General features: G+C 45.3%; 1 protein-coding gene across 1 annotated transcript in view; it reads right to left on the minus strand.

The window, feature by feature from the left end:
- Nucleotides 1-10,818: 10,818 nt before the first annotated feature.
- Nucleotides 10,819-16,025, minus strand: part of LOC140203627 (uncharacterized) — a 71,106-nt gene continuing 65,899 nt past the window's right edge. Inside the window, exons 10-11 of the mRNA XM_072269675.1 lie at nucleotides 13,346-13,775; nucleotides 10,819-11,072 (exon numbers count right to left, since the gene is read on the minus strand). Coding sequence (XP_072125776.1) covers nucleotides 10,819-11,072; nucleotides 13,346-13,775 — 684 coding nt within the window. The remainder of the gene's footprint in view (nucleotides 11,073-13,345; nucleotides 13,776-16,025) is intronic.

Below are 16,025 nucleotides of genomic sequence, written 5' to 3' on the forward strand. Positions count from 1 at the left end.
TTGATATAAGTCGTGGGTTAAAGTCTCATAAAGTATCACTTTACGCTGATGATATATTTCCAATCCTCAAAAATCTATCCCAGCAGCTCTAGATTTATTAGCCCAATTTAGTCTTTTTTCAGGATACAAATTAAATCTTAATAAGAGTGAATTTTTCCCTATTAATAAGCAAGTTCCCTTATATCAGAACCTGCCATTTAGATTGGTTAATAATCATTTTTCATATCTTGGGATTAAAATTACCTGTAAACGTAAGGATTTATTTAAGGCTAATTATTTACCCTTAATTGACAATATCACACAACTTTCCTTTAAATGGTGTCCACTTTATTTAACTTTGACTGGTCGTATTAATGCTGTTAAGATGTTTATTCTGCCAAAATTTTTATATATATTTCAGACATTACCAATTTTTGTTCCAAAATCCTTTTTTGATAAAGTAGACTCTAAAATCTCTTCATTTATTCGGCAAAATAAAAACCCGAGGTTGGGTAGAATACATCTACAGAAAGCTAAGAGAGATGAAGGCTTGGCACTACCTAACCTTAGATTTTATTACTGGGCAATTAATATTCGACACATGAAATTTTGGTTACTTGACCAAGATACACCATCCATTCCTAAATGGGTAGTATTGGAATTACATTCTGTTCAAGGCTATGCACTTGGTTTCTCTTCCCTCCGATTTGAAACGATATAAGCAGGTTTGCAACCCAATAGTTAAACATACCTTACGTATCTGGTTCCAATTCCGAAAATTTTTTGATCTTAATCAATTTGTGCTAGCGATTCCTATTATTGGCAATATATTTTTCTCCCCTCCTCTACAGACCGTGCCTTTCAAATATGGAAGACTAATGGTATATCATGGTTTTCTGACTTATAGAATAGTACAGCACAGTACAGGCCCTTCAGCCCACAATGTTGTGCCAACCCTCAAACCCTGCCTCCTATATAAGCCCCCACCTTAAATTCCTCCATATACCTGTCTGGTAGTCTCTTAAACTTCACTAGTGTATCTGCCTCCACCACTGACTCAGGCAGTGCATTCCACGCACCGACCACTCTCTGAGTAAAAAAACCTTCCTCTAATATCCCCCTTGAACTTCCCACCCCTTAACTTAAAGCCATGTCCTCTTGTATTGAGCAGTGGTGCCCTGGGGAAGAGGCGCTGGCTATCCACTCTATCTATTCCTCTTATTATCTTGTACACCTCTATCATGTCTCCTCTCATCCTCCTTCTCTCCAAAGAGTAAAGCCCTAGCTCCCTTTAATCTCTGATCATAATGCATACTTTCTAAACCAGGCAGCATCCTGGTAAAACTCCTCTGTACCCTTTCCAATGCTTCCACATCCTTCCTATAGTGAGGCGACCAGAACTGGACACAATACTCCAAGTGAGGCCTAACCAGAGTTTATAGAGCTGCATCATCACATCGCGACTCTTAAACTCTATCCCTCGACTTATGAAAGCTAACACCCCATAAGCTTTCTTAACTATCCTATCCACCTGTGAGGCAACTTTCAAGGATCTGTGGGCATGTACCCCCAGATCCCTCTGCTCCTCCACACTACCAAGTATCCTGCCATTTACTTTGTACTCTGTCTTCGAGTTTGTCCTTCCAAAGTGTACTACTCACACTTTTCCGGGTTGAACTCCATCTGCCACTTCTCAGCCCACTTCTGCATTCTATCAATGTCTCTCTGCAATCTTCGACAATCCTCTACACTATCTACAACACCACCAACCTTTGTGCCGTCTGCAAACTTGCCAACCCACCCTTCTACCCCCACATCCAGGTCGTTAATAAAAATCACGAAAAGTAGAGGTCCCAGAACAGATCCTTGTGGGACACCACTAGTCACAATCCTCCAATCTGAAAGTACTCCCTCCACCACCACCCTCTGCCTTCTGCAGGCAAGCCAATTCTGAATCCACCTGGCCAAACTTCCTTGGATCCCATGCCTTCTAACTTTCTGAATAAGCCTACCATGTGGAACCTTGTCAAATGCCTTACTAAAATCCATATAGATCACATCCACTGCACTACCCTCATCTATATGCCTGGTCACCTCCTCAAAGAACTCTATCAGGCTTGTTAGACACGATCTGCCCTTCACAAAGCCGTGCTGACTGTCCCTGATCAGACCATGATTCTCTAAATGCCTATAGATCCTATCTCTAAGAATCTTTTCCAACAGCTTTCCCACCACAGACGTAAGGCTCACTGGTCTATAATTACCCGGACTATCCCTACTACCTTTTTTGAACAAGGGAACAACATTCGCCTCCCTCCAATCCTCCGGTACCATTCCCATGGACAACGAGGACATAAAGATCCTAGCCAGAGGCTCAGCAATCTCTTCTCTTGCCTCGTGGAGCAGCCTGGGGAATATTCCATCAGGCCCCGGGGACTTATCTGCCCTAATGTATTTTAACAACTCCACACCTCCTGTCCCTTAATATCAGCATGCTCCAGAACATCAACCTCACTCATATTGTCTTCACCATCATCAAGTTCCCTCTCATTGGTGAATACCGAAGAGAAGTATTCATTGAGGACCTCACTCACTTCCACAGCCTCCAGGCACATCTTCCCACCTTTATCTCTAATCAGTCCTACCTTCACTCCTGTCATCCTTTTTTTCTTCACATAATTGAAGAATGCCTTGGGGTTTTCCTTTACCCTACTCGCCAAGGCCTTCTCATGCCCCCTTCTTGCTCTTCTCAGCCCCTTCTTAAGCTCTTTTCTTGCTTCCCTATATTCCTCAATAGACCCATCTGATCCTTGCTTCCTAAACCTCATGTATGCTGCCTTCTTCCTCCTGACTAGATTTTCCACCTCACTTGTCACCCATAGTTCCTTCACCCTACCATTCTTTATCTTCCTCACCGGGACAAATTTATCCCCTACATCCCGCAAGAGATCTCTAAACATCGACCACATGTCCATAGTACATTTCCCTGCAAAAACGTCATCCCAATTCACACCCGCAAGTTCTAGCCTTGTAGCCTCATAATTTGCCTTTCCCCAATTAAAATTTTTCCTGTCCTCTTTGATTCTATCCTTTTCCATGATAATTACAAAGGCCAGGGAGCGGTGGTCACTGCCCCCCAGATGCTCACCCACTGAGAGATCTGTGATCTGACCCGGTTCATTACCTAGTACTAGATCTAGCATGGCATTCCCCCTGGTCGGCCTGTCCACATAGTGTGACAGGAATCCATCCTGGACACACTTAACAAACTCTGCCCCATCTAAATCCTTGGAACTAATCAGGTGCCAATCAATATTAGGGAAGTTAAAGTCACCCATGATAACAACCCTGTTATTTTTGCACCTTTCCAAAATCTGCCTACCAATCTGCTCCTCTGTATCTCTGCTGCTACCAGGGGGCCTATAGAATACCCCCAGTAGAGTAACTGCTCCCTTCCTGTTCCTGACTTCCACCCATATTGACTCAAAAGAGGATCCTGCTACATTGCCCACCATTTCTGTAGCTGTAATAGTATCCCTGACCAGTAATGCCACCCCTCCTCCCCTTTTTCCGTCCTCTCTATTCCTTTTAAAGCACTGAAATTGAGGAATATTGAGAATCCATTCCTGCCCTGGTGCCAGCCAAGTCTCTGTAACGACCACTACATCATAATTCCATGTATGTATCCAAGCTCTCAGTTCATCACCTTTGTTCCTGATGCTTCTTGCATTGAGGTATACACATTTCAGCCCTTCTACCTTACTGTCTTTACACTGTTTATTCTGCTTCTCTTTCCTCACCAGGACAAATTTATCCCTTACATCCCTTACATATTTTCAGATGGCTCCCTTATATCTTTTGAACAATTATCTAATAAATACAATTTACCAAGAACACATTTTTTTAGATATTTGCAAGTTAGAAATTTCCTAAATACCATACTCTCTTCCTTTCCGGCCTTACCCCCACCCCCCAGAAATATTTTAGACGTTATCATCAACCTTAACCCGTTTCAGAAAGGTGTAACGGCTACTATTTATAATACTATCATGAAATTTAGGAAAGCTCCACTCGACAAGATTAGGACTGACTGGGAAAGGGAATTGGGTCTTACTATCCTGGCTGAGGACTGGAACTATATTTTACAACTTGTTAACACCTCCTCTATCTGTTCCAAACACTCTTTAATTCAATTTAAAGTTGTCCATAGAGCACATATCTCTAAAGATAAATTAGTTCGTTATTACCCTCATATTAACCCTCTTTGCGATAGATGTCATGGGGAGATAGCCTCCTTTACCCACATGTTTTGGTCTTGTCCTACTCTGGAAACTTTTTGGAAAGACATTTTTAATATTATCTCAAAGGTTCTGAATAGTGATATTTCTCCCCATCCTATTACTGCTATCTTTGGATTACCTAAACCTTCTAATAATTTACCCCCCTCAGCGCGTAGAATGACTGCATTTCTTACTTTAATGGCGAAAAGATGTATTCTACAACATTGGAAGGAGATTAATGCCCCAACTACGTTTTTTTGGTTCTCTCAAACGATACTGTGTCTAAATTTGGAAAGAATCAGAAGTAATCTTTATGATACTTCAGTTAAATTTGAACAGACCTGGAGATCATTTATTCAATATTTTCATTTAATGTAACTATTTTTTTTCTCTCTGACTACGTATACATTCCCTTCGTGGATTTTATCTGCCGGGTTTGAGGACGCGATTGTTTAATTGTTTAAAGTCCAGTATATACCCAGTTAGCCTATTGCTTTGCTTTGTTAGGTTAGTTGCACGGTAGGTTTTCTTTCTGTTTTTTTTCGTTCTGTTGGTATCTATGAAGAATTAGTATGCAATTATATTACCTTGTTATTCTATAATTAACATACGTTGTATTGTTTTCTTTTGTATTAATATTACTTTTATATTTATATCCTAACAATGTATTGGTTGCTATATATTTTACTCTTTGTGTACTAATTCAATAAAAAGATTTAAAAAGAAAGAAAGATCTTTGTGCCTCTTCCTCATCCCGGGCCTTTCCGATGTTATCATCTCTCCCGGCCACCTGTGCGTAGGAGCCCGCCCGTTTCGGTCAGGCCCTGTACAGGTGGTCCGCCTGCCCGCAGAGGTGGCAGGACTTGGCCTCCGTGTCCCTCCACCTTGCAGTTTCTGCACAGCACAGCCTTACACTGGGCTGCGATGTGCTCCGCCTTACCGCAGTTCCGGCACACCTTGGGTTGCCCGGCATAAACCAGGAAGCCCCGGTTCCCTCCTGTTGCGAACACTGAGGATGGATGGATGACACAGCCGCTGGTGTCCACCCTCAGCTTCACCCTGACCTGCCCTTTACTTGTCCATACTCCCAGACTGTCGTTGACGTTCTCACACTTGCCCACGCTCTCCACATATCGCGCTGGGAATGTGAGGATGCCAACGACCGGTACATAGGGGTTGAACATTTGTACCAGAACCGTTCTCTCTTGCTGCGTTACGTCGGCGTAGAGGGGCTGCGCTTTTAGTAGCGACAGCGGCGCCTCGCTCCCCTTCTCACTGAAGCAGTCACGTAACGTCTGCCACCCTGGGGCATGCCCGAAGGTGACGTCGTAGTAACCGGCGAAATCCCGGACGCTGTAAAGATCGTCCACCTTGAAGCCACGGCAATCCGGTAGCACCTTGCAAATGAAGGTCTCCCTACTGAAACCGTTGCCTTCTTTCAAATCTCGAACGCTCAGTCTGACCGTCTTCTTGACCCCAGCCCCACGAATCGAAGCGCTGGTCTCTCCAGCCTTCCTCTTCTCTGATGCGTTCGTCTCTCCAGCCATCCTTCCCTCCATCGCCGCTGCACAGGGGGAAAGGGCCAGATTTCGGAGCCGATTCCCTCCACATTCCACCCCGTGTCAGCCCGAGGCCGCTCCCCTGCCAACGCTCTCTGTGTGCTGAAATGACCACCGGCGATCAGAGCGTTCCGGTAAAGAACGCTTGATCTTAGCTCTTCATCACCTTCTCTCCCCTGCCAGTTCAGCTCCTGGAAGTTTTCCTCTCGGCGCCGGACATCACGTGTCAGAACGGATATCCAGAAAAAAACTACCCAGAGCGATGTGACAGGGAACCAGTCTCCATCATCAGGGACAACAACCCCCGCCCCCCGCCTTAGATTACATCTACACATGTTGGGAGACCGCCGGACGTGGAGCGAGAATCCGAAGGGCGAACGATCGACTTATCAGTGAGTTCCAACTTTGCGCAACAGTCTGTTTGATAAGATTGGGCCCTTGTTTTTATTTCGTTTCTTTACTGACCATATAGTCTTGGCAGAAAAGGATCTTGGCGATTGTAGGGATGACTTGCAGTGGACTGAAAAGCTTGAGAATGTAGATATTAAGAAAGAGGATGTGCTGGAGCTTTAGGAAAGCATCAAGTTGAATAAGTCACCGGGACCAGACGGGATGTACCCCAGGCTACTGTGGGAAGCAAGTGAGGAGATTGCTGAACCTCTGGCAATTATCTTTGCATCATCAATGAGGCGAGGCTCCGGAGGATTGGAGAGTAGCGGATGTTGTTCCCTTATTCAAGAAAGGGAATAGAGATATCCCAGGAAATTATAGGCCAGTGAGTCTTACTTCAGTGGTTGGTAAGTTGATGGAGAAGGCCCTGAGAGGCAGGATTTGTGAACATTTGGAGAGGCATAATATGGTTAGAAATAGTCAGCATGGTTTTGTCAAAGGCAGGTCGTGCCCTACATCCTGATTGAATTTTTTGAGGATGTGACTAAGCACATTGAAGAAGGTAGAGCCATAGTTGTAGTGTACATGGATCTTAGCAAGCCATTTGATAAGATACCCCATGCAAGGCTTATTGAGAAAGTAAGGAGGCATGGGATCCAAGGGGACGTTGCTTTGTGGATCTAGAACTGGCTTTCCCACAGAAGGCAAAGACTGGTTGTAGATGGGTCATATTCTGCATGAAGGCCGGTGACCAGCGGTGTCCCTCAGGGATCTGTTCTGGGACCCCTACTCTTTGTGATTTTTTTATAAATGACCTGGATGAGGAAGTGAGGAAGTGGAGGGGTGGGTTAGTAAATTTGCTGATGACATAAAGGTTGGGTGTGTTGTGGACAGTGTGGATGGCTGTCAGAGGTTAAAGTGGGACATTGATAGGATGCAAAACTGGGCTGAGAAACGGCAGATGGCGTTCAACCCAGATAAGTGTGAGGTGGTTCATTTTGGTAGGTCAAATATGTTGGCAGAAAATAGTATTAATGATGACTCTTGGCGGTGTGGAGGATCAGAGGGGTCTTGGGGTCTGAGTCCATAGGACACTCAAAGCTGCTACGCAGGTTGACTCTATGGTTACAAACGCATACAGTGCATTGGCCTTCATCAATTGTGGGATTGAGTTTAAGAGCCGAGATGTAATGTTGCAGCTCCTTAGGACCCTGGTCAGACCCCACTTGGAGTACTGCGCTCAATTCTGGTCGCCTCACTATAGGAAGGATGTGGAAACCATAGAAAGGGTGCAGAGGAGATTTACAAGGATGTTGCCTGGATTGGAGGGCATGCCTTGTGAGAATAGATTGAGTGAATTCAGCCCTTTCTCCTTGGAGCGACGGAGGATGAAAGGTGGCTGATAGAGGTGTACAAGATAATCAGAAGCATTGATTGTGTGGACAGTCAGAGGCTTTTCCCCAGGGCTGAACTGGCTAGCACGAGAGGACATAGTTTTAAGGTGCTTGGAAGTAGGTACAGAGGAGATGTCAGGGGTAAGTTTTTCTATGCAGAGAGTGGTGAGTGCATGGAATGGGCTGCCAGCGGTGGTGGTGGAGGCGGAAACAAAACGGTCTCTTAAGAGACTCCTGGGTAGGAACATGGAGCTTAGAAAAATAGAGGGCTATGGGTAACCCTAGGTAATTTCTAAGGTAGGGACATGTTCGGTACAGCTTTGTGGGCCAAAGGGCCTGTATTGTGCTGTAAATTTTCTTTGTTTCTATGTGTCAATGTTCCCACCGCTATCTCTCCCTCCCTCAACCATACAGGTAAAATATCATCAACACGTTATCTACTGGGGAGGCAAAAGAACTGATGCAACATTACAGTGGTTTGCAAGCTTTAAATATATTTAATACGTTTTGGAAACAGATACATTTACAAAAAGTAGGAAGTTAAGGACTAAAATTTCCACACAGTAGATTAGTAAGTTATAAAATGATTTCTTCTCAAATTTAAGCAGCGTCGTATCACGTCCAAGACGGAAGAGGCTGGAGCGTAAGTGGACAGGGGCATCAGTGCACTGTAGAGGCGTTGAATCTCCTAGAAACGGCTGAAGCGGTTTTTCTGCAGATCATTGCCAACGTGGACTGTTACCGCCTGCAAGATGAAAAGTGAAAGTTTACTTTGAACTTGGAACTTTGAAAAATTTTCTATCAAAGTATGTACAGTACTGTGCCAAATTCTTAGGGACAGACACACACACACACAAACATATATATAAATAGCGTGCCAAAGACTTTTGCACAGCGCTGTAGTGATTTTATGGATTACACTGTACTGCTGCAAAAAAAAAATACAAATTTCATTACGTATGTGAGTGATGATCAACCTGATTCTGATGTGGGTCTCTATTGTGGACTGGGAGAGGGGGGATCATGGTTGGGAATAGGGGAAGGGAGAGGCAGTGAGTGGGAAGCACCAAAGAGCCATCTGTAATGACCAATAAACCAATTGTTTGGAATCAAATGGCCTTGCCTGGTGTCTCAGGGCTGGGTGTGTCTGCAACCATGCCATCCAAGTGCACTGGCACTCCTCTTCTGTCACTTGTCCCACACCCCTCCTGCGGTGCTCCATCCTCGCCATTCCCAACATTCTTTGCTCCTGCCAGATTTACAAGCTCGCTCTCCGCTCCATGTTGACAAATACAGCGGTGTGTGCAAAAGTCTCAGGCACCTCAGCTAGATAGATATGTAACGCTCGGCTCGATCAACTCACGTCCGTCTAGGGGAACTGCCGTAGGCCCTACCAAACTGTGTACTCACGTTTGCGTAGACGCTACGTAATGCACCCCGATACAAGCCCACACTGTAAAATATCAGACAATACACAATGTACAGTTAAGTTACACTTTATAACTCTTTTTGGTGGTGTGGTTAGTGGACACAAAAAAAAAACAAAGGTGCCACTCAGTAAATTTGTCAGTTTTGTGCACCAAATTAAGTCGTTGGAGCTCACACCTCCCCGATCCGTCCACAAACGACCTCCGAACCTCCAACAACCTCCGAACCGTCGAATTCCGGTATCCGCCATCCCGGAACCGCCGACTGCTCCCGCACTCGTCCGTCCTCTTCACTCGCCTTGAGCAGGTACACAAATTGGGTGTGACATATATATGTGAATAGGGCTTCTTATAATGTCAGGCACTGAACCAAGATGAAAGAAATACATGAATTCCCAAGCTCCACAGAAATATAGTGATAGTTACGACATTAACAAGATTATAGCCTATCACTACACTTCAGTGTATAACTGGTACAATAAAACATATAATACTTAATTTAATAATATGACAAGGTATTACTAATTATCATAAAATATAATTATCAAGCAAGTAAGGTAACGTTGTTTGCTTAGAAGCCATAGGGTTGTTAGTGAGAAAAATTTACTTTTGTATTGGCGACCACCACAGATGTAGGCTTACTTCTACGGCTGATTCAGAGCAGACAGCAGGGCCCGCAGTGCTGAGCAGTGTTCCTAAGCAGGTATCAAAATAACAGAAACAAAGCAAATAAGTTTTTTACACTTTCAGCCACCTAAACTGGAACCAAGTAATCAAGTATGAAACAAGAACGCCTGATGAACGATTGGTAAAGCCACGAATATTGGTGAATATTAGTATCAAAAGCGGTAGGTTGGCAACTCTGCCTCGTACCGTTTCTCTCGCAGAAATGGTTGGACAGGAAGTGTACCTGTGTGTCTGGATATTCACAATATCCTCACACATCGGGTATTACATGGTTAGACCAATACAGATCCTGTTTAGTCTTTAAGTATGTAAAAAGTGAAAGAAGCTTGAATCTTTACAGAAATTATAATTGTATCTGTACGAATAGAAAATATCGTATTTTGTAAGTGAGAAATGTTAACAGGGGAGGAGAGCAGCCATTTGGGAGATTTGGAAATGTATTTCGTCTCGTTCATTGCTCACTACTCTTTTTCCTATCAACACAAAGAGAAAAAGAGCCTCTTTCCAATCAACTATAGCGGCCGCTGTTAAATTCCCCGCTTGTATATTTTGACATTTTTTTACAGAGGTGCCGGAGTGGCACTCCGGTGAGATCCAGCAGCACTGCACCCCTGGCTGAGGGGTAATAACTGTTCCTGACCCTGATGGTGTGGGTCCTGAGGCTCCTGTACGTCCTTCCCGATGGCTGAGGGGTAATAACTGTTCCTGAACCGGTGGTGTGGGTCCTGAGGTTCCTGTACCTTCACCCTGATGGTTGAGTGGTAATAACTGTTCCTGAACCTGGTGGCACTGAAGGCATTACGCTGACTGTGGTGCTTTACAGACACTTAGATAGGCTGACGGATGATGGAAAATGGCAGGCTATGCGGGAGGGGAGGGTTAGGTTGGTTGATTCATTGATTGAGAGACGGCACAGAATTGACCCTTCCGGCCCTTCGAGCCTCACCGCCCAGCGATCTCCCGATTTAACACCAGCCTAATCATGGGGCAATTTACAATGACCAATTAAACTACTGACCAGTATGTCTTTGGACAGTGGGAGGAAACCGGAGCACCCAGAGGAAACCCTAGAGAAAACTTCTGGCGTTCACCTTTTTTTTTTTTACCTGCCATGACTGTTGAGGTCCCTTTGTCTAATCCTGGGTTTTGTGGAACAGGTAGAGCCACGGAGGTGCAAAGTTGGGGGCTCGGAGGACACGCACAGCTTCCCTCTGCTCCTGTCCTCGGTCACCCTCTCGGGATAGGCAGACGCGTTGGGAAACCTCTCGGCAACTTGATTCTGCTGGTGCTCGGGCGGGTTCCTGCAGTCGCGTTCCACGGCACTGTCCCGTAACCAGCTCCTGCAGCAGATCCTGTCTGGGGTATGAACTGAATACTTTAGCTAACGAAAAACATTCAAGATTGTTTAGTGTCATTTTCAGTACACAAGTGTCAAGGAGAACGAAATAATCGTAACTCTGGATGGGATGCAGGAGATAAATAAAACACACCAAGCCAAACACAAGAAGATCTGCAGATGCTGGAAATCCAAGGCAACACACACAAAGTGCCAGAAAAACCCAGTAGGGTCAGGCAGCATTTACGGAAAAGTGTAAACAGTCGAGGCTTTAGGCTGAGGCCCTTCATCAGGACTGGAAAGGAAGGGAGAAGACGTTGAGGGTGGGGGAGGAGAGGAAGAAGTACGAGGTGGTAGGTGATAGGTGAGACCGGAAGAGGGGGTGGGGTGAAGTAAAGAGCTGGGAAGTCGATTGGTGGAGGTGATGAAGGGCTGGGGAAGGGGGAATCTGATAGGAGAGGACAGAAGGCCATGGAAGAAGGGGACGATGGTGGAGCACCAGAGGGAGGTGATGGGCAGGTAAGGAGATAAGGTGAGAGACAGAAATGAGAATGGGGAATGGTGAAGAAGAAAACTAGAAGTTCGACAAATCGATGCTTAACTCACTACTAAGATAAACTCCATAAGATAAAGAACACAATAATAATAATAATAAAAACACAATAAATATAAATACATAAGATAGCTTATATACATGGATTGACTGTACGTGCATAAAGTGACTCTAGGCACAGGAGTGTCTCAAAATCACAATCAATCAGTATATACCATGAAATTTGTCGTTGTGCGGCAGCAGTACCTTGCAATAGAAAATAAAGCTGTAAATTACAGTAAATATATAAAAAATTAAAAAATTAAACAATTAAACAAGTCGTGCAAAAAGACAAAAAGAAAATAGTGAGTTAGTGTTCACAGGTTCGATGTCCATTCAGAAATCTGATGACAGGGGAGAGGCTGTTCCTGAATCACTGAGTGTCTGTACAGAAGGTGACTCTGACAGGAAATGATCCATGAGCAGGGTGACTCTGACAGGAAACAGTCCGTGAGCAGGGTGGGTGGGATCCTCCCTGACGTTACTGGCCCTTTCCCGGCCCTTGATGGTGGGTAAGCTCCTGGACCGGCTTCACTCACCCCCCGGTGGCTCGTGGGTGTGGACCCACTTCTGGGGATCCTGCGTTCTGATGTTTGATGTTCTGAGCGTTACTCGTTTGTTGTTTCTGCTGTTTGCGTGACTTTGCACGTCTGATGGTCTTGTTCCGTGGGGTGCTTTCTTTAAGTGGGTTCTCTGACATTTCTTTGTTTGTGGCTGCCTGCAAGAAGATGAGCCTCGAGGCTGTGCACCGTAAGCATACTTTGATAATTACTGTACTTTGTACTTTGAACTTGGAATACATCCTTGATGGCTGGTAGTCTGGTGCTGGTGACACGTTGGGCACTTAATTGTTTCCTGAAACACTTAATTCAACAACTAATAATTCAGTTTTGCTCAGCCCACAAGGCTGTAATAAAATCTAGCACACATTCAGCAATCCCCCGATTTAATCCCAGCCCAATCACAGGACAGTTTTACAACCACCAATCAACCTACCAACTGGTAGGTCTTTGGGCTGTGGGAGGAAACCAGAGCACCTGGAGGAAACACTCGTGGTCATGGGGAGAACATACAAATTCTTTACGGGCAACGGCTGAAATTGAACTGGGGTCACCGGTACTGTAAAGTATTGCGCTAACCACTACGCTACGGTGTTGCCCCATGGAATCCTCATGCAAATCCAGCAGAGTTTGAGCAGTTTTGTAAAGAAGGAAGGGGAAGGGGAAAAATTGCAGTGTCCAGATGTGCAAAGCTGATGGAGACCAGTCCACACAGACTCAAGGCTATAATTGCTGCCAAAGGTGCATCTATTAAATAGTGACTTGAAGGGGAAAAATACTTATGTAGTCAATTGTTTTGTGTTTAATAATTGTAATTAATTTAGAGCACTTTGTAGAGATCTGTTTTCACTTGGTCACAAAAGAGGTTTTCTCTGTTGATCAGTGTCAAAACAGCCAAATTAAATCCACTATGATTCGGTGTTGTAAAACAACAAAACATGAAAACCTCCAAGGGGGACGAATGCTTTTTTAGAGGCACTGTACACACAATCACTGACAAGCAACCAATGTGCAACAGAAGACAAACTGTGCAAATACAAAGACTAAACAAGTAATACTGAGAACACAAACTGTGGAGTCCCTGCAAGTGAGGAAACCCAGATTTCGAGTTTAGAAGGCTAAAAGGTTGTATTTCACTTACTGTAACCCCAGCAGTTGCAACAGGAATCACGCTGATCCCGAGGTGCATTTGAAATCTCCTCAGTGACATTAGCGTGCCCTGCAGCATCAGTCTGTCCGGAACAATTCACATTGCTTGCCAGGCCCACTTGGCTGCGGTTGCGTTTCAGAACCTTAGACAACTTCTTGATGGCCTTCGAGGCGGCATGCGGGTTGCCCGTTGCGCTCAGCGTCTCTCTTGCGGCCTTTTGCCCCTCTTGGGGGAATGCCTGGGCCTCGAGGCCACCTTGGCTCCTGGGCTGACTCTGGACCTCAGGGAGGAATTGCCTCGAGCTCCCATTCTGCTCTGTGCTTTCGGCTGGCAGCGTGCTGCACGCATCCACTGGTTCGGTTTCCTCCGCAACAATTGTACTCTTCTGGTCAAGCTCCTCAAAGATCTCCGACTGGGTATTCTGAAGAAAACAGAAATATAGATGAAAGGTTTAGAACACATAATTTTGCAGGCCATTCAGCCCACGATGTTGTGCTGACCTCATAACCTATTCGTAGATAGACCATAAATCTTAGCAACAGAATTAGGCCACTTGGCCCTCCGAGTCTGCTCCATCATTCCTTCATGGCTGATTTATTGTCCATCTCAACCCCAGCCTTCTGCCTTCTCCCTGTAACCTCTGACACCCTTACTAATCAAGAGCCTCTTAACCTTCATTTTAAGTACACCTCCACAGCCGTCTGTGGCGATGAATTCCACAGATTCACCACCCTTCGGCTAAAGAAATTCCTTCTCATCTCCGTTCTAAAGGGACGTCCTTCTATTCCATCATGGCTGATTTATAACCTCAACCACATTCTCCTGCCTTCTTGCCATAACCTTTGATGCCCTGACTAATCAAGAGCCTATCAAACTCTGGTTTTAAATATCCCCAATGACTTGGCCTCCTGTGACGATGAATTCCAGATTCACCACCCTCTGGCTGAAGAAATTCTTCCCCATCTCTACTCTAAAGTGACGAACCTCATTTCTGAGGCTGCACTGTCTGGTACTCCACTCTCCCACTTTCAGAAACATCCTCTCCACGTCCGCTCTGTCTAGACATTCCAGTCTAACCTGACTGAGATATTTTAAAGAAAAGGCACGGTGTTGGATCAGTTTAATGTTCTCGGGAAATAATTGCAAGGGACCCATTAGTATCTGTTCAAAACTCAGACAGTTTCTTTCAGGATGGGCAAAGCAGTAACTGCATTTGCAACCTGGAAACATGAGGGGAAACATTTTCACTCAGAGGGTGGGGACAGCTTGGAACAAGCTGCCAGCATAAGTGGTGCATGCGAGCTCGGTTTCCACGTTTAAGAGAAGTTTGGATAGGTACACGGATGGTAGGGGATATGGATGGCAATGGTCCCGGTGCAGGTCGATGGGAATAGATGGTTTAAAATGGCTCAGCATGGTCTAGATGGGCTGAAGGGCCTGCTTCTCTGCCGTATTTTTCTATGACTCTCCGACACCGCAGGAATCTTCTACCTTGTGGGAATGGAGCTTTCCCAACTGCTTTCACTCCCACCAACCGTCCCACCTGGGCATGGGGTTAAAAACCCAGAGCTACAGAAACCCCAACAGAAGCTCCATCCCTGGGAGAGGAAGGATATGCCAAGAAGATGGGCCACACCTGGGAACAGGTTGAAAGACTCCCAGGATGGAGGACTCTGGTGAGCTGCTGTCAAAGGCCTGTGCCCCAGATGGCGTTGGTGATTCTGTAAGTTGGTGTTCACTCCCCACACTGCATTCTCGATCCAGCCAAGCCACTACAATCAGGGGGCCGGTTCAGGCCGAGCAGTGATGGGACCACTGAACAGACTCTCTATACACTGACTGGCCTGATCTCAAATAATAACAAGGCAGCCCACAGAGAAGTGGTCATCACCCTGACACAGTGGTGTCAAGAAAACAACCTCTCCCTCAATGTCGCAAAAACAAAGGAGCTGGTTGTAGATTACAGGAGGAATGGAGACATCAATGGATCTGGGGTTGAGAGGGTGAACAGCTTCAAGTTCCTCGGTATACACGTCACCGAGGATCTCACGTGGTCTGTACATATCAGCTGTGTGGTGAAAAAAGCACAGCAGCGCCTCTTTCACCTCAGACGGTTGAAGAAATTCGGCATGAGTCCCCAGATCCTAAGAACTTTCTACAGGGGCACAACTGAGAGCATCCTGACTGGCTGCATCAGTGCCTGGTATGGGAACTGTACCTCCCTCAATCACAAGACTCTGCAGAGAGTGGTGTGGACAGCCCAGCACATCTGTAGTTGTGAACTTCCCATGATTCAGGACATTTTCAAGGACAGGTGTGTACAAAGGGGCTGCAGGATCATTGGGGACCCAAGTCACCCCAACCACAAACTGTTCCAGTTGCTACCATCCGGGAAATGGTACCGCAGCATTAAAGCCAGGACCAACAGGCTCCAGGACAGCTTCTTCCACCAGGCCATCAGACTGATTAATTCACGCTGACACAACTGTATTTCTGAGCTATATTGACTGTACTGTTGTATAACTTACTGGACATACTATTTATTACAAATTACTACAATTTACACATTGCACATTCAAACTGAGATGTAACATAAAGATTTTTACTCCTCGTGTATGTCAAGGATGTAAGAAATAATATTCAATTCAATCAAATTCAATTTGGCCTCTCA

This window comes from Mobula birostris, chromosome 10, assembly GCF_030028105.1.
Source record: "Mobula birostris isolate sMobBir1 chromosome 10, sMobBir1.hap1, whole genome shotgun sequence".
Lineage (NCBI taxonomy): Eukaryota > Metazoa > Chordata > Chondrichthyes > Myliobatiformes > Myliobatidae > Mobula > Mobula birostris.